We start from the raw sequence: 27,347 nt of genomic DNA, 5'->3' as shown, positions 1-27,347 counted from the left end.
CGTGGCGGACGGGGTTTCCTAAAGGAAAACATCAACCGCTTTTGAAACCTTTAACAAATGCAAAATGAGCCAAAATCATTTAAGCCGAATAGAGAACCAACACTGAGCGCTCCGCAGTCTGTCAAGGTGCAGAATATGTTAGAAGTATGACTATGCAAATTCTTTCACTATATAGTTTATAGGGCAAATATCACGATTAAAGTGGATGTATTTTTCTGTATAAATACAAAGATAGTTTCCATCTATTTATGCTTGGAGTTTTGAAGTTTGCAGTTTGACAGAAGAGTATCGGTGTTAAACTGTGATCAAATATTCTTAGTTGAAACTGGCCACACATATGAATCTTGAGGGGATAAGGAAGAAATACAAGCAGCGAAAGCAACATCATCATCATCATCATCATCATCATCATACGTTGGATATTTGGAAAAGAAACAATGCCATGGTATGGCTGATGAAGCAGTTAACTGTGCAGTCTTCTCATGTATCATGTACATGGTTCAACTGATTTTCTGGTTCACTCCGATTCATTTTCATGCTTCCCGGTCTCACGCTCAGAGACCACCCCTGAGACAGGAAACTGCTCTGTGATCTCGAGGCTCTCCGAGTTATTCGCCGACTCATCGCAGAGATCTAAAGCCCCATCTGATGTGCAGGAAGAAGATGAAGCGAGCGGCAGCGGCTTCTTCAGCTGTCCTTCAGAGGAACCTTCAGTGCCACTTATTTCTGAGGAAACCTTCTCCTGATCACCTGCTGGTAATATCGGCTCCGACTCCGGTGGGTCAGGAGAGGCGAGAGAAGCGCTTCCAGGTGTGACACTTTCAGCTAGTTTTGAGTCCTTGTCCTTTGGTCTTTGAGCAGATGATGATGTCAAGAAGTATAAGACTTTTGCTGGCTGCCCCGAGATGAGATGCCTGCACAAAAGGAAGAGCACATCATGTAAAAGTGTCCTTTAGATTGCAGCCTTAGCAACGTGCTCTTATCAATCAATCTGGCCAAACACACAGCAGCCCAACCATTGTGTTGCAGCAGTCTGGCTGTCAGTCTGTCTAGAGCTCTGATGTTACTGCTTTATGCAAATATGGTTTAAAATTAAACTATTTGATCAGCTGTTTGAAAACTTGTCCATCTTTGTAGATAAGAAACTGAAAGAATTCCAACTGGTTCATGTAAAGATGGGGGCACCACTGTGACACAAATATACACTTACTGTGTATATTTCACCCTTTTTTATTTATATGGCATGAGATTTACACAGCACAATTGTACGCTGTAGTAAAAAAAGAAAAGCTAGACTTAAAGAATTGTTAATAAATGTTCGTCTTCTACACTGTCAAGTGTTAATTGTAGATTAAAGTTAGACGGATGAAAAGATGTAATGTGGGTAGTAGTTTCTACTCACACTCGATCTTTGGCTTTCATATCTGCTGGGTTAAAAACAAGAGACAACCTTTTCAAGAAACTTGTAACACTAAGCACTAGCCATGACTAAGGTGGTACTAGTATAAAAGAGCGTACCTTTGTCCTGAATGACTTTGCATACGTGACTTGGCTTATCTGTTAGATGTTTGGTCATCAGGTCCCCACCCGATGCGTCCACGAGGAGGTCACAGTTCAGACAGACCAGGGTTAATCTGCAGAAAATAAAGATAAAGATACATCTTCAGTCTTCAGTTTCAAACAGGGAAAAACTCTGCATTTAATGTGCAAAATCCAATTTCTAAATTGTACTTACTTTAATGCAGATGCATTTTTCTTATGATCCATTTTCAGAAATCTGTTTTTGGTTATGGTGCTATGGAATCTGAAGGCCAAAGAAAGATTTGTCAGATAAATACACTTGGCCTAAAATAAAGTGCCACAAATACTAATCAAAATTTTTCACTCACTTTATCATATGATTTCCAATGGAGACTTTGCAACTTGTTCGATATTTGCACGCACCACAATTTGAAACCATTGGGAAATGAGAGAAGAAGTTGTCGACGTGTGAGTTGCACTCGATGCAGGTGTAATGTCCTCCATTGACTCTGAGAATTGGAGGAAAAAAGCACAAATTACAAAATTCAATCAGATGCTTAAGAGATTGGTACTTAAAAATTGAAGATAATTTTCCTGTGTGTCAAAGTCAGACTTTTAAATTCTGCAAAAAGTACATAATTCTAATTTTTGTTAATTTAATTGCAACAATCTGAATTCAACTCAACAACCTCTGTTCATTTTCTGCTGAACGACCTGCAGGTCCCCAATTGTATACATAAGTCTGAGCTGCTCTATTACACTACTACATTATCTAATGTCTCATCTGCTTAAGCTCATATAACCGTGACTAAAGCCAACATAGTGTTTTTGATTACTGAGCCCAATTAGCCAAAAATCAGGCTCATTAGTTTCTTAAAGAAATCCCACTCTCTGCCTTACACCATGTTATTCTTAGCCAGCCTAATGAAGAGTGTCTGGAAAATTAATTCAAAACACAATGAGCTACTTTCTGTATTGTCAGGCTTTAATAACGTCTATTAATTTGCTCTGATCCTGTCCTGAATACCCAGGAGGTGGGGCTCTACATTAGTAGTCAGGGTAAAATGGGGGATCCTGAATCATTCAGGGGGCCCAAAGCTGGACATGAGGAGGGTAATAGATTATTTATTTTGGGGGTGGGGTCCAGTTTTTTGAGGCTGCAGGTTTAAGAGCCAGTTCATTCATTAAAATAAAACAAATATATCTCCACACCCCAAATATTTTCATTCATACAATGCAGATATTTTTAAAGTCTTATCATTTAAGTCATAAGTCAGTTCAACTAGCATTAAATGCTTGACCATCAAAAGTCTGTGTTTCTTTAAAGAGTACTCCATCGATTTAGCATTTTTCATCATTGTCAAAGCCTACATTACCCACAGTGCAACTCATCTGCGGACAGTTCAGTCCAAGACTGGAGCGTGATTTGTTAATATTGGCAAATGTAGCATTGAGCAGCTAAGCTCTAACAGAGATGAGGAGTGGGCTATAGAGTTCTGGTAAGCCGACACCTGCAGACCTTCTCCATTTTCAAACGTCGCGTCTTCAGCCCCAACCAACACTGACTCAAGTGACATCACTTGAGGAAATTCACGCAGACTTGATGCCGCTCACTCTGCATCCACAAAAGGCTTTGTAAAACGTTCACATTGGTACTCCCCAGGATTTAATACGTAAAATTGGTGGAGTTCTCCTTTAAGATGTGTGAAACACGTTTGCGCCAAAGCAGTTACCAACCTAAAAGTACTAAAACCATCATATGACAAAGATGTGACCCTTTGTTGAGAGAATAGCTAAGAATTCTGTTCCGTTTCATAAAAATGAGATTAGTTACTGCTGAAGTGTCTCTGACTGTGGTGTGAAAAAGCTCAGACAACAACCTGAGATTCTTGAGCGCCACATTGTGCTTGGTGGTGCGGCCATCTTGCTTCTTGTTCTGAGTCGCCTTGGCTTTTCCCGCTCCAGAGGCGTTTGATTTAGACTTGGATACACTAACTGGAGGCTTGATTTGCTGACTGAAAGTGAGTGTGTCTGAACCGACAATAAAGCCAGATCGATCAGAGGAGGTCGGCTGTATGGGGGTCTTTCCCGTGAGGGAGGCTCGAATGGTCACCTGTGGGGAGAACACAACTCGCATTTAGGCTGAATTAAATCTGCATCCATCAAAGAATAGCTGAAAGAAAAAGGTCTAAAATAAAGTGTTATGTCAGACCTTTGTTCCCGGAGGAAGGCCTTCCAGGGCTTTAGGTTTTCTGAAAGTCTTGTGGACGTGAGTCCTGTGCTCCACTTTCTCTTTGTAGGTGAGGAAGTTCAGTCTGCATTTTCCACAGCGATGGATCCCTTTTTTCTGAAACAGAAAAAAAAAAAAAAAAAAAAAATCAGTGTGGAAGCAAAAAAAAACATGATTAATAAGTGGTGCGACTAGAGGCTAATTGCTGAGATGTTTCATTTGGACTCAGTGAAAGAACATAACGAGTGTGAAAGAAACTACTTTCGTTGCTATTAATAGAACAGCAATTCATTTTGTTTGGTTCCAACTGCACCGTGTTTATTGCTCCTTTAGGGCAGGTGAAGAGAAGCAGGTTTTATTGTCAACCTTTTATGTATTGCAGTAAGGTGCTCGGCAGACAGCCAAATCAATCCAATCTTGGAGTTGGAGCAAATAGTACAAACCAAAAGTGAGTTCAAACTCTTGCAAATATGATTTTTTCTTTTTTACAATCTCAACAATTTACAGCATCAGTAAACTCTTTAAAAAAAAAAAAAAAAACTTTACTAGCTTTACAACAGACGAGATGAAAAGCGGCTTCATACCTGATGTTTCATGTAGTGCTGCATGTACATATGACTGCTTCTAAGAACTTTGAGACAGAAGGGACAGAGCAGGTCTTTTGTGTTTTCATGGACACTTCGGAAATGCGTCTCCACATCTGAGAAGAAAGAGGACCTATAATTGCAGACCTGTGAAACCAGTAAAACAGAATTTCAGTATCAGGGAACGTTTTCCTTGAAGCACTACAGCAAACCAAGAGTATGAGGTGACAGACCTGGCAGACATAGGGCATTTCCCCGGGCTTGTGGTTGTCCTTCATGTGTTCCAGGAGAACTTGCTCTGACTCAAAAGCCAGCTCACAGATCTTGCAATTGGCTGAAAAAAAGAAAAGACATTTACAAATGGCCGCTCAGTGTTTGACCAAACGGTCATGTCAGACTGAGCTGTGTGGGTAATTATGCTGTACTTGAGGATTCGATCGGGCTGTGGGCGCTCTCGATGTGGCACTGCAGCTGAAATGGAGTCATGTACTGTCTGTAGCAGTGCTGGCAAGTTGTGTGGCTTTCCCAGCTCTCACTGTTCTGCTTTTCCAGCTCCAGGTGGTGCTTCATGTGGTTCATGAACCTGCAACAGAGGGCAGACCAAAACAAAGGCGTGGAGCCCAGAAATGTCACTTTAATTTTTAATAAGCAGGAACCTATGAATGATCAGCCTGATTGTTGGAGCACAACAGATTGTGAGATGTTTATTTAAAGTTCATAAAATATGAGCAGTTTTGGCTTTTCTTCTCTAGTGAGTAGTTCACACTGGGCTCTAAAACAGTTGTTCAATTAAATCGATTAAATTATTTGCAGACCAAACAATAGCGAAAAAACAATACCTCTTCATTCCCCTGATCATAAAATCAAGCTGCATCATTGTTCTAAGTTAATGGAGCACAGTGATCTCAATCATCCATTTAAAAGAGAATGAAGCCATTATGTTATATTAACTTATGGAGGGAAAGAGTCAGCCTTGCTACGCGTTTGGTACAACCCTTTCATTATTTAACCAAAACAGTGTGAGTCAAGGTTAACTGAATTTAGCAAAAGCTAATAAAAAAGGACACACACACAAGAAAAGAAAAAAAAAAAAAAAACGGGCCCATATGCACACTGATATGAGGAATATTTCCATTTTAATAGAGAAAATAGACGTATTAAGAAACAAAGCCAATGTCAAACAGTGGAGGGAACATTTTATATTCATGGCCTGCGTATATGCAGTGGTTATGGTCCAGGCCCCAAAGGCCTTAAAGATAAATGAAGTACTCTCCATGCACCTCACTCTCTAAGCATGTATAATGGCTGTTATAATATCAGCAATTATACAAAGATTTTTGTTCTGCTTAATGATGTAGTGCTCTGCGGCTGCACCCAGCACCTCCACAGCTACCTGCCACCGCTGCCCTGACGACGCATGGCCCATTTTTCAGCCTGTACGTTCTGCTGCCTCAGCTCCCCTAATAGAAATTTTTATGTGGATGAACTGTGACCTCGACTGTGAGAGTGCAGTTGCAGTACAAATGTGTTTCCCCATTAAAAGCAGCTTACAGAAGCTTTTTTTTTGCAATGTTCTGAGGCGAAGTTATTTAATCAAAGGAGCAGTTCTTACGCCACCTAAACTAGCAGTCATTTTTCATCTTTAGGCCCATGAGGGAAAACGATCGGCACTGTCATCCATCTGTGCGGAAAACTGAAGTGAGGGCCAAAGACGACGTCCCCGTTTTCTTTATTGGCACTGGATATCTTTTCAGCAAGTCTCTCAAAGTCCCAGTCTGCATTTAGAGCGCACATGAGTTGCTTTGTATGTAACATTACACTCGATGTTGGTAACCAATTTCGCCACAAGCTTGGTGGGTTTGAAACAAAACTTACATCAGTGTGACACAAATATGAGATTTTTTGGATTTAAATCCACGTTAACTGTCCCCTGCTGAGAATTAATTCATTCAAATGCATTGACAGTGATATTTAGAGAAAATGGACAACTTTGCTTATGTGCTGCCCTCAGCCCTTTCCTCTCCTGTGTATGTGACTTATGTTGATATGCTGGTTAATTTGTTAGAAACCGGTGTGAGCCCTAAAGAAAAACAGACCTGAATGACCAAAAGAATTGGATGTCTAAGCTGTTGATAACGAAGAGCCCCGAAACCCTGCGAGGGAATTTCCCTTATTGCAATCTTATTGTTTCGGTCACCACCCACAGATTCAAGGTTCCTACCGTCACCAACATTGATCTTAAACTCATCGTTGCTCTAGGACAACATAACAATGCCTGCACCACCACAACCACCCCATGATCTCACACTCCATTTCACTTGGGAACAACACACAGAAAAACTTGAACTCCTTCATTTGTCTCCTTAAACAATGGGGACAATGTGTGAGTGCCACGTCCTCAGACTTAAAGGTGCAGCCATCTTCAAGTAGACTTTAGCACGCCGTGAAAAAAAAAAAAAAAAAGCCTCCTGGTGATGCAGCAGGGGCAATAATGCAAAAGGCCACGGCAAAATAAAATTAAACTGGCTCAACTTTTGCTGCAGCACAACGTGACATCATCAAGCAAGGTGCTGCGGTGGCCAATCAAATACGTGCAAGCGCACATTCCTGGTAATTTGTAACATGAAATTAATATTTTACCATTTATGTTGTGAGTCGCTAATTGCTGGCAAAAGAGTTGTCACCAATAACTTTACAGAGATGTAAATCTGTCTCAAACCTGTCTGCAGTGTTTTGGCATCTCATGAGCCTTTAAATGCAATAAAACACACTCCAACGAGACTCTACTAGATCAGATTACATCGTCTGCCAGTACCTGAAGCAACACACACCCACAAGTGAGATTTCTGTTTCTTATCTTTTCTGCTGAAATAGCATATTTAAAACCACAACATTGATGGATTATTACCCCGTCACTCTACTCAGGGCAAGAAAACATATTATCATACCTGATGTTGTTCTTGAGAACTTTTAAACAGCTCTGACACTTGAAAGTGGTGTTGGTCTTCTGCGCCTGCTTCTTGCTCCCGTCTCCCTCAAACTGGCCGTAATAGAAATCTGACACCAGCATGATGCGTTTGTTTGCGCCGATGTCCACGGACGACAGAGCTGGACTGTCCACCTTCAGAGAGCAGCTCTGAAATAAAGAGATGTTTTACATGAACCTGATTCATTAAGGCAAAGATGCAAAGTCATCAAGACAAACTTCACTTACAACAGTGATGTCTGAAAGCTTAGTTTAGTATAGGAAAATCATGCAACTAACCACTTCATTTTCCAACATTGTTCATTTTGGTCCAACACATTTATGTTTACTTTGGGTCATGGACAAGATCTCACAAGATTTCTTTACTCACCATCATATGACATCTCAGTTTGTCCTGTGTGGGGAATTCTTCTTGACACTTCGGGCACTTTTTCTTTAAAATCCCGTTTTCCACTGGGACGTTTATTTTTGGCAGCCCTACAGAAAAACCAGTTTGATGTTACAGCTCGCCCTGTGTTCTAAGATTAGGTTTAGGGTTTGTTTACAGTGATGAGATTATAAAGAAGTATAAATAAAATTCATCTAGTGACAGACACTTACCCAAATCAAGCTTGACTCTTTTTACAACGTTGTCCATTTGCTGAGAAGGCAATCCCCGCTTGACTATCATTTGATCTGCATGAAGAAAATACATCAAAATTGTGGTTACTGCAAGCTGACTGATCTGCAAGTATGCAAAAATAAAGTTAAAACATCACATTAAGAAAATGACCTCTGTTACTGTTATTGGCCTTTACAGGTACAGAAAAGGTCTGAAGAGTTTGTGAGTTGGAACGGTTGAGTTGCAGCTGATTAGGCTGCGTTGAGTACACGGCAGGGCTCTGGACGTTAGACAACGTCACAATGTTGTTGCTGATTTGTTGCACCTGAGGTCTATGGACAGCACCAGGTATTACTGTAGCTGGAGTGACATGCTGAAAAAGCTGCTGCTGACCGGCTGAAACACAGAACAAACCAAGTCTTTGGATTACCAGATTAAAACTACATGAGCCTTTGATGAAGCTCTTTCGGCACATCGCAAAATCAGTGATGACAGAGGAAAGATTTACTCCTCAGAGGTGTATTATACTGTTTATTATACCTGGTACAATTGTAAATGAAGTCCCGGGGGGGTACTGTGTTCCAAGAGAGGCAATAAATTCACTGTTGTTTGCTAATTGTTGAGAAGTGACGATATAGCCCTGAAAAAAGAAACAAATCCACACTGAACATGTGTTTGATCTTATTACATATCATTTGCAAACATAATTTTAACACCAACAGTACCTGGTTATTGACAATAACAGGCTGCGGAGTCACTGTTGTCAGATTAGGTGCTGCAGTATTCACTGCATTTCCAGCCATATTCAGTGGCAGCATTATTGGTGAGGAGCCAATGACGGGCTGAGGAGCTGGACGCTTTATTTCTTGTTTCCCCACACTGTTCCTCTGAGAAGGTGGAGGGTTAGGCTTACCATCCTTTTGGTCATTAGCTGTAAGAACATACAATAATGGACAAAATAAGCACTTCAACAGGACATTTTGTCTTAAAATGCAAGCAGACTTAAGCTCTGTTCTTATGGAGCTTAAACATGCAAAAATTTGTTGTATAAATGCTTAATATGAATATATTTTAAAATGTGCTATGACATACAGAGCACGCCAACGAAAATGGGTTCATCGTCGTCGTCATCTATCAAGTTGACTTCAGGAACTTGTTTCTGCCACGGCTCCAGCTCCTCCTCTACACATTCCATAAAAAGCTCAGACATTGTGATCCTGCAACAGAGAAATAAAACAATATCTGGCCAACCTGAATACAAATTCTTAGCATTTTAAATACATTTTAAGAGATTGCAAAACAATGATCAAAAATATGCTACAAGCAACTAATTTAATTTAAAAAAAATATTTAACTCAGTGACTTTTCACACTCAAACAAATAATTTGATAAATTTATGAATAGGAAATGCTATATTTTTGAATTGTAAAGGCACGTTGATGAATTTTCCTCAACATTTTCAGCTCTAACTGGCAAAAACATACAATAAAAAAGATGCATAGGACATCACTTGAGTTTTGGTTCTAGAGAATATTTAAAAATAGAATATTTCACAGAGGACTATTTGATGTGGGAATAGCGCAGGTGTAAACAATAAAGCTGCCAGTGTCTGATTACATTTGGGTGTGTTGGTTTCAGGGTTTTCTGGGTTCGAGTACGCTGGCTCACTGTCATATAATTGAAGTTATTAGTAAAACCTGTCCTTTTCCCACTATGGCAGGTCATATTGTCTGCTGTGGAAAAGGGCCCTGTAGCACCATACATCTCAGACTGAATACATGAGCCACTGATACAATAACTAGATTTAAATGCCGGCAGACACCAGGAAACTCACATTAAGGTGTGAAATCTGCAGATGAATTTATTGCACTGCAATAACATGTTTACTGCAAAACCTGCAACTCAAAAGCCATCAATCGGATTTCTACCCCACCCGCTTAACATATTCCTGAGGCAAGACTGAGGTTTTAAAAAGGTGAAGCATCAAGCAAAATTGAATGTTACTTTTCATGAGCACCATTACCACCATGCTATCAGTCTTATTAGTCAGGTCATGAATATGTTACTTAAAGACAGGATGCGTAATATTAGAGAAACTACCAATAGTGACTATATTTTAAAAGTATCAGACCGTCGCTTCAGTCCTCCCTCCAAAGCCACTCCCCCAAAACATATGAACGGTCTCTCGTTCGCTTTGTACACAACCGCTGGCTGATAACCTCTCTTAGCTTTTCAGTCTGACAAATCAACAACTTTGTTAAATGCCACAATCACACAAGGGAAGGCAAAATGGCACCACAGTAATACCATGAACCCTTACTCAAATTTTGGCTGCACTTTCTCTGCCATTCTTTTGCGACCCAGCAGGTACCAAACTAGCCACAATGCAGTTAGGTGGCATACATGGTGACCATTCTGCTATCAAAGCGCTCCACATACACTGTATGTAATAAGTGGACCTAGCCGCAGTGACGTCACCCACTGGTTTGTGGAGCTCAGCCACCTTGACGACCATTCTGTGAGACGTGGCCTCTGATTGGTTAATCATAAGGTAGTCCCACCCTAAAACATACCTGTTTTAATCTAAAAAGGGCCCAAAATGTACTAATTAAATATCATGCTGTATTAAAGAAGACTTTAAACAAGCGACTGAGACCATAAACTCATTAGGAAATGTTTGCTGAGGTAATATTCTCCACTGTTTGGCACTGAATAGATTGTACGCAGTGGATTTGTCAGCACTTTCTTGCAAAAAAAAAAAAAAAAAAAAAAAATAGCTGCCTATTGCTACGAGAGTGACGTGAGTGGAGTATGTGAACGGCACTACCAAAACAATGAGCTGAAAGACACAAAAGGGTCCGTAGAGCTGAGTAGGACTGCACAGCTGGGTGCTGATTCTCTGTGGGTTCATCTCTATGAGCAGCAACTCTCACATGACATGCACTCATTTGTCCCATTGTTAATAAAAGAAATATTAGTGGACCTGTAAACTTGCCATGATCTACTCCAGGGTTAAGCTGTCAACACAACATTGACATAATATGACCTCAGAAAGTTGTTATGGCCAACATGTTCCACACATCAAGGAGACACAGAGCCTCATTTCCAATCAGCTGGGACTCGTGGTTCTGTCCGCCTGGCAGTTATAGGTCCAATATTCATTCCTTTTCATCTGTTTCTTCACAACCCAAACTTCTGACGTAAATGTCTGGCTCTATAGCTGCTACATGCTGCAGTATGCCCACCAGCCAGTCACTGACTTTGACTGTCTGCCATTTGGCGCTCAGCAGGTCGTGCACAGTCCAGCCTTTTCCCTAAAAACAGCTGCCTGCTGCGTGTGAAACAGATGTTGACATGGGTGGTGATAACGTGGTGATGAAGTTGCAGGGCTAAACCCAAAGCAACAAGGAGAAAGACTATAAAACTCTCTGGAGAGCTGCACAGACCACTGACAGTCCTCTGTGTGGCTTTCTTCATGTTACACAGACATGTGACCCGTTAATATTCAGATATTGAATATGACCGTTTTAAAAGTACTGGGAAATATAAATAAGTCTCAGCACCTGGAGTTGGACTGTAAAAGCTTTTATAAGAAGCTAAATGTGACAGCGTTACGCATTGAGGTCATTATTGGAGCAAAGCTTCAAATATGGCGACAGATTTGGCTGCTTTAGAAATTGCTGCAGTTGCTGTCAAACATCCGGATAATTTAGATAAAAATCCAGATGTAAAACACCATAAACTTGCTTCTGTTTCCATTATTTACTTGTCGCTGTTTGCTAACATGTGACAGGGGATAAACATGTACACAAACCTAGCATGGTTCCCTTTACAATCAAATCCTACATTTATTTAAAAAAAAAATGAATCAAAAACACAACTGTGAGCTTCCTTAAAAACTCTGAACAGCTAACAGAAGGCTAACATAAGCACATCTCATGTACCATCATGTTATTAGCCCCTCGGTCCCATCATTAGCAAGGTAGCTAATGCTAACAAGCTAACGTTAATGATGTCCAGTGTTCCTGCTGCCACAGTCTGCGACAGGATCAAAGCATTAATCACAACATCGGATTGCTAACACCTCCACACCTTTTATCTTCAATTCATCGTATCGTTACGTTGCGAGAGTTCTCGGTTGTCGATCACCGCACCATAACATTAGCTAGGCTCCGTTAGCATGCTCCCATTATCTGGGAGGTGGATGTTGGCACAAAGACTGCGCTCAGTTTGGTGTTCGGGGTTTGTGTTTCAGCCTACCTCTCCCACGCCCAGCCTCTGGGCTTCAAGCCTCGGCCGTGTGCAGATACCAGCTTCGGCACAGCCCTTAACACGAGCACGGCACAGTTCAGATGGTCACACAGGAGAAGGAAAAGCTGTGTCTGGCCCGAGACAGCAGAAATGCTCTCACAGTCTGGACCAATCAGACTACAGGACGCATTTCTTACGTCACTTCCTTTAAGTGTTTGTTGTATTTCCTGGTATTTCCCGCGGGTTTTCTATTGATTTACTACTTTTTCTTTAGAGTTAAGTATCACTCTGTTATTGCTTTTTAGGGACATATTTCATGCACCTCCAGTGAATTCACTGGGAATGAAATATGCAGCTCAGTCACACTGAATGGTGTGTGCATTTCAGCCTGCGGTGCAGTGGACTCCTACACTGAGGCTGTCTGAGGGGTAGGGGCAAAAAATAAATGAAAAGGGACTCCAGGTGCATATGGTGGTGCACAAACCACCACCAGTCACGATGCATTTATGCTGAAACAGTTCCAAATCTTTGTCTAGTGTGCAGGGCAGTCTATATGACACTGCAAACTAATTCATGCCTTCATCTCAAGAGACTTTGACTGCTCTAATGGTCACCCCAAGAAAGCACAAAGCTCATTCAGAGTGCCACTGCTGGCGTTCTCACAAAGGCTAAGAAAGGTGAATACGTTATGCCAACTGTGAAGTCTCTGCACTGGCTACCGGCCAGTTGTACAAATTACTTTTCTGCTGTGTGTCTATAAATCACTTAATATTTTATGGCCTAAATACATTTCTGATGTGCTTCAGAACAAAATGACGCTGCATTTAGTTAAGATGCTGTCTAGTGTTGGAACAAATTACCAGAAGATCTGCAGATTTGCAACAACTATGGAAAAAATGCAAATGCACTTTGGCTTTGATCTGTGTTTTAAACTTTTTCATGCTATTTTATTCCTATTACCTGTGTCTTTTTGTACTTCAATAAGTAAAACACCTTGAAATGTGCTGTATAAATTACATTGCCCCATGCCTTTCACCACATGAAAGGTACTTGATGGCGTTTTCTTCACTAGAAGACCAGAGTGGAGTCAGTGTGAGGTTAGATATTGGACAGGCATTCACTCTGGGCCCAGCTGCCTCTTCTTCCAGTTTCACCAAGTGTTGGCAGCAGCAGGAGGTCAGCTGGCTCACTGTAGACTCCAAATCAATACCAGACATTATTACCACACCGCCCACATAGGACACACCTCTTCATATTGGATTTTAATGCTTTTTCCTCTACTTTAAATTAATAGTTTTATAGAAAAAACATGTTTTTAATAGCTATATTCCATGGTATTTTTGAGTTTGATGCAAATATTCACTGATAAGAGTCAGTGCCCTGTTTTACTCTCTTTTCAGTATTGATCAGATTTATCCGTAGAGTTTATCCACACCATATCTGTATTCTGTGCACATGGATCCATCACCTCAGGTCAGATCAATGTCGAGTCTATGTGGTCTTCCCAGTGGGACAGTTTAGACTCGTTATTAAAATCTACTTTAGAATCTTGCTGATGATAAAAAAAAACACTATTGTTTGCAAATAAGACAACACACAGACAGACAAACTCAGTCAACACTTCCTTACAAAAGTAAAACTCTACGTAAAGCCTCATCATTTAAAAGTTCCCCGTCCGAATTAATTATGTTGAAGACATCAGTGTTGTGCGACCCAGTACCATCACTAATAATGAGAAATGATCATCTAGGAAAAAAGTCTACTATGGACCATGGAGTTTGAAAACATAAAACATTTTGACAGATTTTTGAGCGCCGTGTACCACATAAAATCAGTTTGAGGTCAGTAAGCACAACCAGAATTAATACATAAAGCGCACCGGATTATAAGGCGCACTGTCGATTTTTGAGAAAATTAAAGGATTTTAAGTGCGCCTTATAGTCCGAAAAATATGGTAAATTTTGAATGAACGGAGAGTCACCAAACGTGTAAAGTGCGGTTTATTCTACACAGTAAAACAGAGTGGTCATGCAGTCTGTTAGAGAGAAGCTCCCAGCACTGGGCCTGGTGTTGCCCTTTATTGTGGTAGGACTGTGGGGGGGTTCAACCTGTAGACCAAATAGCTTTTTTTTTTTTTTTAACCCCTCTTTGTTCCCTATCTGGCCAATACACACTCTGTAAACCAAATGGTGCTTTTACATTTCTTTGGTCTCTATCTGCATTGCACTTAACAGATGTTTTTCCACCACAAAACAAACCCATAAATCTGAGCAAAGGGGGGCATGAGAGTTTGGGAACCATTGATTTAGTGCTTTTATAATATATATAACAGCCATGATCTGCTGACAGCAGCAAAACTAACACTTCTGAGCTGCTTCACCATGAGACTTTTTCAACAGTACCCACAAAATCTTAATGTATTCAGGAGAAACGAGAACCACTAGCATGCAATAATACAGCAATGAAGCACTTGAAAGTGTTTTTTGCTTTAAGAATTTATTTTACCGAACATTATATTACAATAAAACCTATATCCTTGAAGAGGAATGTAACTGACAGACAAATTGCGTGTAATTATAACAACTCATTATACCTGCTGTACCTGTTGGGAGTGTGTTCTCTTGTTACACTAATGCTTATTACTTATTCTTTGTTTGATGTGCCAGTAAAGCAAGGCAGAGAAAAAGGTACAGAGAGGGTCCGTGAGTTGCAGTGATCTGAATGCAACTGCATAGATGATGTTGTACATACTGCAGGACTGGATGGGGACACGGAGCTGTTGCTGATTTGATGCACCTCTGAAGTGTGGACATCATTGTCATCCTCAGTTTTCACTGTCACTAGAATGGCAGTGCGACAAAAACACAAGGTCCATTACACAATCATTGAAAAGATGAGAAATAATTAATTAATAATTACTAACAAAGTCATCTTCACTTTTACCTGGTACTAATGTAAATGAACTTCCAGCCTGGCTCGGTGCTGCCAGAGAGCCAATGAACTCAGAATTACTTGTTAACTCTGGAGAAGCTACGATGACGCCCTGTGAGATGGAGAAAGAGTCCATATTTCAACAAACGTTACTCGTAACCATGTAGAATTTGCATTACGTGACAAGGTATTTATGGCGCTTGGTCACCCATTATTGGAGTCATTTATTACACATGAACTAATTCTAATAGAGTCATTAATTAGTGGTTGAAGAAAAGAGGGTGCAGAGTTCCAGCTTAGGTGGTGAAGTACTCACTGTGTTTCTCTGAAGAAGTGAAGGATCAGGTTTAAAATCTGTTTTGTCGTTACCTGTAAGAACATACAAAAAGACCAAATCAGGCACTTGAGAATATATCGACAAACACACTAGTAGTCTATCTTAATCCATCTATGAAATACTGTTTGTATTTTTTAATATGACTCAATTATCAATATTGTAATAAACTATCAATATTCAACCAATAGTGGTAGGTTATTTTACTGTACATAATGACGGGTATCGACTCAACTCTTCTTTGCATTTTAAAGACGTACAGAGGTCGGATGATTGAAAATCTCAACACCAACATGTTCTTCGTGAATTTGGTGCGACATACTCAACTCTCCGACATCATCCTCTTCTTTTACGTGAACATGTAACGTTGGCTGCTGCCACGGCTCCAGCTCCTCTTCTTCACACTCCAGTAGAAGTTCAGACGACGTGGACCTGTAAGAGAAATCACCAGACTGACACACCTGCTTTATATAATTTAGAAAATCCAACAACTGATTGTTCCCCCGATATCAATGTATCCTTCTACATTTTTACATTATATACAGACTTAATGTAGGGGGCGAAAGAAAAAGAGGCGCGGCAGATCATTTATGAGTCTGTGGTTTCAAGCACAAGAATAATGTGCTTAAGTGGCTAAAGCTGATTCCCCTGTGCACTCTTTGGCTTAAGAGTCTGAATAAATAAATAAATATTACTGGTTTCCACTTCTGATGTTATCTTTATAATAATGAAAAAGGCCAAACCTCTGTTTTTCTCCATTTTCATTTGTTTCTTTATTGCCCATTCAAAATATCAATATCCTTTTATTGTGGCACTCGGAGAAGATTGGTTTTAAAAGTTTAAACGTTCTACTCATATTATTTTTGGTCAGTTTAAAAATTAGATTTATGGTTAAATAGTAAACAATTACACTTAAAGTAAATTAATACTTCCAGTATGATTCTTGTTCAGAATCGGACTATAAATATGCTATAATTCATTCTTTATTTGATAACTCTAATAACATGGCACCTTTTCACGTTGCTTTTAGTAAGGTAGAACATGTCAAGAGGGTTGAATGGGCATTACCCTCGCTCAAACCTGCCTGATTGGAAAGGCTGCTCTGGACAGTGCAACCTCAAATTAATCCTCGCCTCTACTACAGAGCTGTATCTGAAGGTTTTCAGTGTGACGCTGCTCCATTTGCCTCCTCTACGGTCCATTATGAGCAAAAATAACTGACAGATGGGAGAAAATACATGAAACATACATAGTAATAATAATTTCTGCATGTCAAAATTGTGGGTTGGGTCTAAAACCTTTATAGCCTTCAATATACAGACGTCTAAATATACTCCGTTCAATATATTCAGGGTTCACATGAGTCACTTAAAATTTTTCCAAGATCCCCACTTTTTCTGAGCCTCATCAAATACAAATAGGTACCTCTGAGGAATTATTGGTACATAGACGTCCTCATCAGAGTCATCACCTCCTGGAGCGCTCAGCTCAGTGGTTTCTCCAACATTTTCCAAATCACTGTCCAAGTCAGATCTATTACATGAAAAACAATTTGATATGAGAATCAAATGAGCCAAAGAAGCTAAAATTAAGATATGATATATCCTGTTAAATAAAGCATAAAGTTACAGTCTGTTCTTCACACTGTTGCATTCCTCCTCATCAATGGTGACCTCCATCTCCTCAAAACTGAAAATGAAAAATTACATTGCAGGTACTGGAGTCGAAAGAATACTCACAGACATATAAACCTACTGAAAGCTGCAAAAGCTCAATAATAACCTGTCCTGGAGCCAGTCCACCTCTGATACCATAGCTGTAGTTTCACTCTGATGCTCAACATCAACTCGGTGGCTTGATAGCGCAGTAGGCTCCTGCATGCATGTTCCTGTGGAGGTCAGCGATACCGAGGATCTCTTTTCATAACTGCAAAAAGAAACCTTGTCATTAGACACAAAACCTCATCCGGAAACATGCAAACTCACCCTCGGTTTACCAAACACCTTAGTTACAGATGAACTTGTTTCAAGTTTATGTGGTTGATTTCGTCTGAATGCATCAGTGGTGAGAGCAGGTATTAAAACATAGACTACGAGTACATCTAATTGTTTACAGACAACTAGCTCGGTCATAGTTACGGTAGAAACTGATTCTACAAGCCGATGTTTTTTAATGCCTGTGACTTAAATAGTGTCAGTGTGGTTATTTCATAGATTAGATGCTGAATCAAACTGACATTATCAGCCTGACCAGAGAGAGGGGATGAGGGGGAAAATATTTTTTGCTGTTTGGGTGTTTAGATGTAGCTGGAGCTGTAAAGATGATAATTAAAGAAGTGATGATGTGTTGACATAGATTTAAATATCTCTTATCTGCAGTCGTGCTAGTTGTGCTTCAGTTTGAGTTTACAACCAGTCACATTTTAAATGATAATTTCATTATGAAAGCCAGTATGCCAAATTTTGAAACCAAAGGTGGGAGTACTAAACTTTGGCAAATTACAAGCTTATTGAACCACCTCATGCCTCCACAATGGAGCAACATGGCTTCATTAAATGGATCTTCAATCACAACGGAGCCTCTATAAAAATACTGAGTTCTGGTCAGTAACAAACAGTCTGAGAGCTTTGTACTTGTTTGAAAGCCTTGAAATAGAATATGCCCATTATGTCGATTCCTCAGGGAATATTAGAGATTAGATTTCGAGTACCAAGACATAACCTTATTAAGTGGACTGCTTGGCATCTTATTAAGTAGTCTAATATATTCCACTCAGACCAGCCCGTTGTTGTTAGTCCATCCTTTAAGAAAATGGAAGCTATGGTGGGACCACATAGTTTAGTGATACTTTAAGTGTCTGCCTGAAGTAACTATTTTCCTGTCAATGATCACATCCATGTAGTTTTCTTCTCCTCCTTGCACAGTCTGTCAACAAGTGCCCAGAGTTGTTTCCCCACACCATCTCTCCCAGTCTTTCATAACAATGATATCCACTTTTTCCTCTTTCTTGCTTGAAAAGACTTTTTTGCAATTATGACACGTCAAGTGGGTTTCAGGTAAAGGTGAGCACAAAGGGAGCATGCTTTCATCTTTGAAATAGATCAAAAGGTTCCCCTTTCTGTCCTCATCTCATTCTGGCATGTTTGATGTTCAATCGGCAAGGTAGCAGACTCACTTAGCTAAATGTGGCTACAGTTATCAAAATTTCCTGTGAAAGTAATAACTCTGTATCAGACCTGTATCTTTCTCATGCTTTTCTCACAAATGTCGGTCCTTTAGGTTCACTTCTCGCAGCTTTTATCTTTAGTTACAGCAGCTGGTCCTAAAAACTTATTAAGAGCTCAAAACAAAACAAAAATGCACTTCTCCCCCTTCAGCTCTAGCAAACTAATCATTGCTGTAAAATGCATCACAATTTGTGCACCAGTTCAGCAACACCACATTTAGGAACTCCAGTATATGGAGAGATTTACCTGGCAGTGATACCTGGCTTAAAATCTGCAAGGTGGAGAAACTAGCAAGAATAGTTTGATCTTAAAAGTATCCAACTGAACATATCTCACCCCCTCCCTATAGGCTATCCTCCCCCCAAAACACATGAACACCGCCACCAGGTCCCTTGTTCACTCTGTGCAATGTACAATGGCCTCTCTTAGTTTTTCAGTCTAGCAAATAAACACTGTTAAATGCCACAATCATATAAACCAAGATGTCTACATGTATCAGCAAGTTGAATTTAAGACTTTTTAATGCCACTGTTTAATTCAATTTAAGGCCAATTGTGCAAATAAAATTTAATATTAAATGTGAAAATACATTCGTAGAAATCCAAGTAGAGTTGGGCCTCCACCACCTCAAAATGGTGGGGACAATGTGTTTCTTTGTCTCATGAACAAAAGGGCTTTTTTTGTGAACTCAGTTTCGCAAAGTCCTTAGGTTTTCACACCTACGTGCGCAATGCACCCACTGGACCCAGCCTTCAGCTACCATTGGTCAATATGTGGCACATGACCCCCGACATCCTCAGGTCAGTAACAGTAGAGATACTTGTTGGTCTCTGTTTATGTTGTACAAGAGTCAATGATGCCAACCTCCTCTCTGCCGAGACCTCAAAATCCTTTAACTTTACTAGCTTTTGATATGATAACTAGTTATTAATTGTTGATCATAATTGATCGTTTTGTATATTTTAATGAGACAAAATCAGTTAAATTGGCTTTTCATTCTTTGTTTTTCTTTTTTTCAAAAGAAGTGGCACCCATGAGGTGGACTCACAGTAAGTCATATTAATTAATATAATTATTAATTATCTGATAATTACTATTCATTTCTGATTTCTCATTTTCATTCTCATTTTTTAATCAAAATGCCCAAGAGATGGAGGAGATTCACCTGCAGAATTTCCACTACAAAAACTGATATTCTCTGAGATTTAAAAGTCAAGTGTACGAGAAAAACTCAAGAGATTCTCAAAGGTGAAAGTCACAAATGAAAAAAAAAGCAAATGCTGCCAATTCAAAAGTACAAGTAAGGCAAAATGACAATAATTGGTTGAAAATGTGCTGCAATAAGTTTATTAATGTGAAAAAAATACATTTAAAACACTACAACTGTCTTACAGCCAGAGTTGCATAAGCTATTTGTTCACTGTAGCTGAACTGTAACAGGATAACAGAGACATCTGAAGTTAACTCTTTTAATAGTTAATAATTGTCAAACCTTAAATGTTCATACATTTTGTTTTTGGAATGAATTTTGGACCAGGCTGACAGCATGCAATAAATAATTATTTAAGATTTTAACTTTTAAGGATCCAGGCCGCCCTGATAAATACCAGCAAAACAGTCGTCACAAATGTAACGTTACCTTTAGCTCATAGGAACTGCTCACTCGACTGAGAGGCTGAGCGTTGTGCTGTTAGCTCATTAAACGACGCTCTCTTGTTCTTCTGCTCAGTGGGTGTGTGCGTCTTTATGGTAACTCACTTCAGTCTGTCGCTGAGCCGTAATTTAAATCTTGGCTGCACTTTCTCGGCCATTCTTGTGTGACTAGCTTGCTAGCTTTAGTTTGATACAGGCCTGTGGCAGCCACAGACACCAGATTTTTTTTTTATTGTTGTCGGGCTGTTATGACAATTTCAACCAATATAGCTTCTTAAGTTGCAGTGCCTGCCTTTAATCAGCATTGTATGAACTTGCTTGACGAAGACTTGAACGCAATGGTCATTCATTTCTACGTACTGCACTCCAGATTTAAAGTGAGCTGTTTCAAAACTGTGCCAACAATCTAATTTAATTGGATTTCCGTTGTTTTCTCTGATCTATAGATGACTTGGTAGTGCAAAATTAGTTCCCCTTTATGATATGTAAAATGAGACGATCCTTTATTGATCCCCAAAAGGAGACATTTAGGTGTTACAGCAGCACAAAGACAAAGAAATAAGTACAGATAAATACAGAATCCTCAGAAAAGTAAATAATGAAATAATTCTATGCATACAAAATGAAAACAAGAGTAGAATAAAACAAACTATACAAGAGCAATTAAAGTCAAACTCAAATCACAGACAATAGCGGTACACACAGAGCACCTTTAACTAATGTTGTAGTTGAACATATTAGTGTGATTAGTTGCACCAAGTCAGCAAAGTATAGTATTATGTACAGTTTGTACATGCTGCCTCACCTTGACCAGGGCGACAGAGCTCCCTTCTCTCTTCTCCTCGACCTCGCCTTAATTTTCTTCAGATGATCTTCAAAGTAAGAACAAGAAAATATTCAGTCACTCAATCACTCAGTACTTTCAGGTGTTTACTGAAGTGACCTACTCTCACCTACAGAGTGATCTACAGGGCCCTGACACACCAAACTACTCACTGAGCACCAGCAGAGAGAAAAGGAAAATTTTGGATTGCTTCATGTTAGATGTTACAAGTTGCACCTGAACATGCAGCAGAGACGGCAGCTGACCACCAGCATGTATGTGGTCTTATCCAAAAGTAATCATGGAAAAATAGAACCAACCAGCCTGCCATTAGCACATGACTGTGATACTTTGACAGATTTAACAGTTCCATCACATACTGGAAAGGTAATTAAGAAAATGTTGGATAAAAAGTTGCAACTGGCACTGTAGGGTTCTGTTGTGCTTTGGCGTTGTTGGACCAAGAGGTTTAGCTCAAGAAAAGAAGCAAAGGCTGATATGAAAAATGAGGAAACCCCACAGCAATACGGCAAAATCGCAGATTCACCACGTTAAACAGCCAGTCAGACAGCCCCACAAATTCAACATGCTCAATCTACCGACCTGCTGCTCAAACGGTTGAGTTCTGCCAACTATTGACCGCAGGACACGTGCCTTTCTAAATCTGTCAACAACATACAGTATAAGCACATTTCTTCCTTTGTTTTATGCATTAAAACCATTAGACAAGCTTGAGACTTTTTACTTGTTGATGCTGAAACCAGACGAATCGCATCAACCATCACCTGACATGTGAAGAGTGTCTTCAGGCTGTTGGTGGACCCCCTTGGCAAAGACCCCTTCCTGCTCAGTCCTGGTCGTCGGTGTCATCTCTGGAGTGAGGTATGCCTTCTGAATTTCAAAGAAGGTTTTATGCCCGATGAAATTCAGGTGTAGATGTTTGGCCCATTTTTTAAAATGTGCAAAGGTGCCTCCAGAAAACAAAACGGAAAGAGTCGTAAGAAGGTGGATTTCAGGAAACGCCTCCCAAAGATGCGGCGACGACATCCATATGCCACTGTGTCCACCAAGGCAGCTCCACCTCACCTTCTTTTGTGCACCACAGTGAGACACTTTCTTTTTGGTTATGGGCTGTCCACAAGTCTGACACTTCTTAAACAGCTCCATCAAGCAGCTGTCATTCACAATAGTCTTTGACTGACTCGAGGCTTTTTCCGAGTTCTCATCTGATTTTGATTTTGCCGTTGAGCTTGACTCAGTCTCTTGGTGGAGGCGATCTACAGTCACCGCATTAAAACTTTCACGGAGTTCAGCTGGTGGTGCAGACTGCGGTGAGGTGCTTGCAGCTCCTGGGGCAACCTAGGATAAAAGAGATGTCAAATTAGTTAAAAGTTACTGTGTGTGCAACTCATATGAACAGAGTTCACACTACCAACACATTACTTCTGACTGTATGTTATATTCATTTATACAGAAAAAGGGATTCCAGTGTCATGTGTTATACTTACAGGGATTGGCAGGGAGGGAGATGGTGATGTAGTATCCACACCAGTACCTTGGACAGCCAAAGAAGCAGCCAGTGATGATGTACTTGGACCCTTGGGTTAAAGCAGTGATTATTAGCAACTAATACTACATTCAAAGTAACACAAGTGTAGCAGTCTCATTTACTACTATATATAGATATACACACACACACACAAATCTTTCCTGAACACAAATTAGCAGCATTAAAACAAAACATCAAATATTAGGAATCGAGCTTTACGTCAGACTTACTGAGCTTAACGCAGAGGCCCACTGCAACACGCTGTGCACGCTGAAACCTGAACCTACTGAGGTAGAAGCTTGAGCAGCTGTGCTTGGAGTCTTCTCCTGATTAAAAACAGGCAAACAAACAAAACAGTTGTCAGTTATTTCTCACCTTGGTTTCACTTTGGAACACAAAATGGTGCATGCTGCTTACGCAAACTTTAATTCTTGAATTGACGGCTCATCGTAGCAAGTAAACAAAACACTTTTCCCAATCCAAGAGTATGTGCTGGTCATATATTGGCGTAACATTCAAGTCACAGTGGTAATTGCTCTCCCACAAAAATTAATCCCTGGTGGCACTGAAAAACCCAGGTCATTTCACAATGCTTATCCATGTTGTGAAGACATTTGAAGAATCTTGTAAAGGCTCCTAAAATAAAACAAACCCATTTTAACCCATTCTTCAAGTTGTGCTTTGCTATACGTTTTAAATGACTCTTCATGGGAGGCACAAACTGGGACTAACTTTTCCTGTCATGTTTTCTTAGTAAACACTTTGTGACCTTAAGCGAATCACAGCGTAGGAGTAATATACAGACTACTTAGGTCATAGCCACATAGTGCCAATTCATAACAAACATGAACAGTCGTCACAGAGACCAGGTCTAGACCCGTCTGTAGCTGAGAGAAAATTCAACACTACAGATTGAAGAACCCTCACACGAGCAGGCAATCAGTGCCAATGACAAAGAAAAACTCCCCTTTAAAAGAAAGTAACCTCAGACAGAACCCAGCTGAGAGATGGGGGTTTACAGTGTCACAAATAAATCAGACAGTAACACTGCCCACCCTGATGTGTTGTATTATTTAGAGCTCCCAGGGACAGAATCCAGCAGCAACACACACCAGCACATTTACATGATACTGAAACAAGCACTTCTTAAAATATCTAAAGCCTTTGTACACATCTGGTCTCTGCTGAACCAAATAACCCAGTGTGTCTCAACCCTGGGCCCCACTGCCCTGCATGCTGGGGATGTTACAAACATGAGAGAAACGCTGATTTGGCTAAACTATCGACCGGAAATACATTTGCCGCTTTACTTTCATACAAACGCCGCCTCCAGCGGAAGTGCGTCGTGCGCAATGCTTTCTGGTTGTTGTAGTATCTCCCCTTCATAAGTAACACAGGGAACACGTTACTTTCCCCAGTTTTCTCTAATCATATCGCTCCAATCTCAACATGACATTTCCACAACAGGGGCGGCCTGGTTGAAGGAAATCATTCCGCTCTCTTTCCAGGGGCGACATTACAACGCAAGACGTGATTTGTAGCCACAGTCGTTTATAAAACCACACGTTTGACAGGTAAAAGAGATGATTTACCTCTGTCCCGATGCTGTCAGCTGCTGGCAGAGCGGTGCTGAGGTCCTCTTGTTGTCTCCAAGAGAAAACAGATGGAATTACGTGGGACTTGAGGATTTTTCGGGGCGTTGTTTTCATAAGTTCTGCCTGTATGTCCGGTTCGTAATCTCCCGGTTTAAAATGCTGACTACAGACCCGTATGTTGCCGTATTTACTTACTGGAGTGTTTTCGTCAAATTTGGGGTTCTGTATGGCCTTTAACCACCTCTTGCACCGCCCCGGGTCTCTGGTGGGCAGAGAGTGGAAGACGACCCCCCGGGACCTCGCCTTCTTGTAGCCCTTACAGCCCGGAACAGAGCACATCCCCGGCATCTTCTCACAGACAAACACTGACCGGAGAGGAGAAGCAACGAGGAATCACTCACTGACCACCGCCACCATTTCTGAGTGGTCTGTAGTACAGCGGACAAGTCTGCTCCGGCAATTGGAGAATGTGACCGCTGAGCGTAAACACAGCAGTGCGAAGACGTAGTTGCTTTGCATTCTGGGAAACGTAGTCAGGGATTTTGGCTTGTGTTATTTGTTTACTCAACTGAAGCATAAAATCGTAGGTTTTCCCTCCCATTTGTCACAGGATAACATCTGGACCGTCTCCATGACAGCTGACCTCCATCCACTCATAAAGGCCACCAGATGTGGCTGAGTGTCTTGTCAAATTACTTTTTCCTTAGGTCAAAAATAGGTACAAATGTTAATGGAAGTTTATTAAAACAATTTGTATGACTGCGACATTTCAAACAATGTTACTCACACTTTAAACAGTCACGCATGGAACTCAAAAATAGTCAATATTGAATAGATAAATAATACTTGATGGATTAAGTATTTTTTTATTTCATAGTAGCATTTTTTCTTCCAGTGACTTCTATTTTTTTTTTTTATATATATCACTGCTCTTAACTGAGTCATCTTCCTCCTCACCTTTCAGCCAGTGTTTTGTTGTCACCAGCTGGCAAATCTCTATTATTCGTGTTCGTTACAAGTGCTGACAGCGTTGAAGTCCCAGAGATGGAACAGTTTAACCTTAATCTATCCTGGCGTTTGTTTTACAAGTGTCCTATTGTGGGCCTCTAAACTGGCACTCTTTGGAGCAGATGAAGAAAATTTGTGAAGGGATACTCCACTGACTTTACACATAAAGGTCAATTTACGTCATGGGGAGCACTTCTGAGCCTGTGAAAACAGTTGTGTAATGTCTTCTGTGGCTCTGAGGAGTGATGTCAACAGGGTTATCTAATCTCAGGCTTTGAGGCTTCAATTTTTTGACAGAATGCCTTTGTTACTAACTGGGGCCATGGAGTTTGAAAGAGGTTGGCTTTTACCAGGCAGGGGTCCAAGACAGAGAGGTTTTTGTTGCAATATAGGAAATGTCTGGATATCTCCGCGTGTGCTGCTTTAACTTGGACCATTCATTTTATGCCGGTGAGCTTTCTGTTTTCACACAAACTTGCACAGGCACATGTGACAATGCATAGAAAAAAGTCATTATTTCCACCGCAGAGTGTGGCTACATTTGCACACCATAGCAGAATGTACTAGCAATGATTTTCTGCCAGGTTTTGAGGTTCAACTAAACATATCTAGTTTAATAGGTACACCTTGGTAAAACCAATGCAGTCTAATACAAAAGTTCTGCAGTGAATCCTTCCTCCAAAATGGCTGTAATGGTTGTCGGCTACGTTTTGTTGTGGTGTTGGATTCTATTATGATAAACCGAGAGGTCTCTACCTTCATTGAAATACGTGTTGTTTTCACCCCTGTCACACCCACCTTTGAAAAAAAAAAAAAAAAGTGTTTAATAAAAATTTAAATTCAAAATGATTTTCCAGTGAATGAATGCATCTCCTCTGACAGGCACCGTCATGTCCCTCCTTCCATATTCCACACAGATTGGATAATAGTGATATGTGTACAGGCCAAAGGGCATTTATGTTTGTAAGAGGGCTCAAAAATGCCTCATGTTTTCTAACACATATACCGTATAAAGAAATGTTAAAATGTTTCTGAAACTACCTCATAGCTGTGACACATCTGTTTACAGTAAATTTACTTTGTGTTACGAGTCATGTTTGCTCATTTGCTCATTTTCTGTGAAACATCGGAAAAAGACAATAAAACTATGTTGAAACTTTTTTTTCCATCTGCTTATCTGAGTATTTTCATTGGTGAAGAACATCTGATGAAGTCTGTGTGATCTGAGTTTGTCCAACAGGTGGCAGTCTGGAATTAATAATACAGAGCAGAGGCGCTTCTCGTGGATCCTTGTTTCAGTGTGAGAGAAAACGTTCATGCAGAGGTTGAATATGTTTGTCATTTGTACGAATGAGTGATGTATGTGAAATGACTGGACACATTTAAACTTCATTAATTATGACCATATTGCCACATTCAGTGATTCAAGTTGCAGCCACGCATGTTGGTAACAGTTTGCATAATACACTATTTAATACACCATCTGATCTCTATCCAACTTGTGCCAAATTATTAACACCAGATCAACCTATGGCAGGCTGCCAACAACTCAAACCTTCACACTGTGTTCACACACAGAAACATTTTGACACATATAAAGTACTGAAGCTAAGGATAAAGCTGTGTCATCTTTACCCACTTAATTTGTACTTTTTATATTCAGTCTATTGTGTGCTGATGTCCTTTTGACTTCTGAACAAATGAGTAGAAACACTGATCATCATATTTTTGGCTGCAGGCCGCTGTCTAAGCACATGTGCTGCTGTGCAGTAAGTGTGCATGTGTGGAGGTCTGAAAGGGGCCAAATGTGTTGGTGGTTCTGGGACGGAGCTCACTGAAACTCCTGTAGGTGTAACAGGCCTCATTCAACAAAACATCTGGATAAGATAGCGGGGGACAACCACTGGTGACGTACCAACACCCCATTTGTTTCTCAGAAGGTTCACAAGCACTTCTTGTTACATTGGTTGAAATTCTCAAAACAGCCCCACAGCAATCAAGAAATGTAATAGTTTTACAAAAAAAAAAAGGAAAAAAAATCTGGAGTCTGTGAC

At 40.3% G+C, this 27,347-nt stretch overlaps 2 protein-coding genes across 5 annotated transcripts; both read right to left on the bottom strand.

Annotated features, from left to right (window-relative positions):
* Positions 1-162: 162 nt before the first annotated feature.
* Positions 163-12,292, bottom strand: znf280d (zinc finger protein 280D). 3 transcript variants are annotated; one of them, XM_070828037.1, is made up of 18 exons: positions 12,183-12,292; positions 9,015-9,139; positions 8,648-8,853; positions 8,463-8,562; positions 8,094-8,318; positions 7,922-7,996; positions 7,692-7,798; positions 7,284-7,471; positions 4,761-4,918; positions 4,569-4,669; positions 4,336-4,482; positions 3,734-3,868; positions 3,402-3,634; positions 1,890-2,030; positions 1,736-1,804; positions 1,519-1,634; positions 1,403-1,427; positions 163-914 (listed from the first exon to the last, which is right to left on the bottom strand). In XM_070828037.1, exons 2-18 carry the CDS (start codon positions 9,130-9,132, stop codon positions 518-520), a joined length of 2,541 nt encoding a protein of 846 aa, XP_070684138.1. In that variant the 5' UTR covers positions 9,133-9,139; positions 12,183-12,292; the 3' UTR covers positions 163-517. The 3 variants fall into 3 exon arrangements, with proteins under 3 accessions (XP_070684138.1, XP_070684146.1, XP_070684154.1); XM_070828045.1 differs by having other exon boundaries at positions 1,403-1,424; XM_070828053.1 differs by lacking the exon at positions 1,403-1,427 and having other exon boundaries at positions 736-914.
* Positions 12,293-14,672: 2,380 nt separating this feature from the next.
* Positions 14,673-24,718, bottom strand: LOC139201451 (uncharacterized). Of its 2 annotated transcripts, none has more exons than XM_070830775.1 (12): positions 24,283-24,718; positions 22,921-23,016; positions 22,650-22,739; positions 21,927-22,500; positions 21,124-21,190; positions 17,221-17,364; positions 17,068-17,127; positions 16,864-16,971; positions 15,761-15,870; positions 15,421-15,473; positions 15,117-15,216; positions 14,673-15,013 (listed from the first exon to the last, which is right to left on the bottom strand). In XM_070830775.1, exons 1-12 carry the CDS (start codon positions 24,631-24,633, stop codon positions 14,817-14,819), a joined length of 1,950 nt encoding a protein of 649 aa, XP_070686876.1. In that variant the 5' UTR covers positions 24,634-24,718; the 3' UTR covers positions 14,673-14,816. The 2 variants fall into 2 exon arrangements, with proteins under 2 accessions (XP_070686876.1, XP_070686884.1); XM_070830783.1 differs by having other exon boundaries at positions 14,673-15,007.
* Positions 24,719-27,347: the final 2,629 nt, after the last annotated feature.

This window comes from Pempheris klunzingeri, chromosome 1 (genome assembly GCF_042242105.1).
Source record: "Pempheris klunzingeri isolate RE-2024b chromosome 1, fPemKlu1.hap1, whole genome shotgun sequence".
Taxonomy (NCBI): domain Eukaryota; kingdom Metazoa; phylum Chordata; class Actinopteri; order Acropomatiformes; family Pempheridae; genus Pempheris; species Pempheris klunzingeri.
Note: the sequence above shows the minus strand (reverse complement) of the source record. Positions and strands in the feature narration are given on the sequence as shown.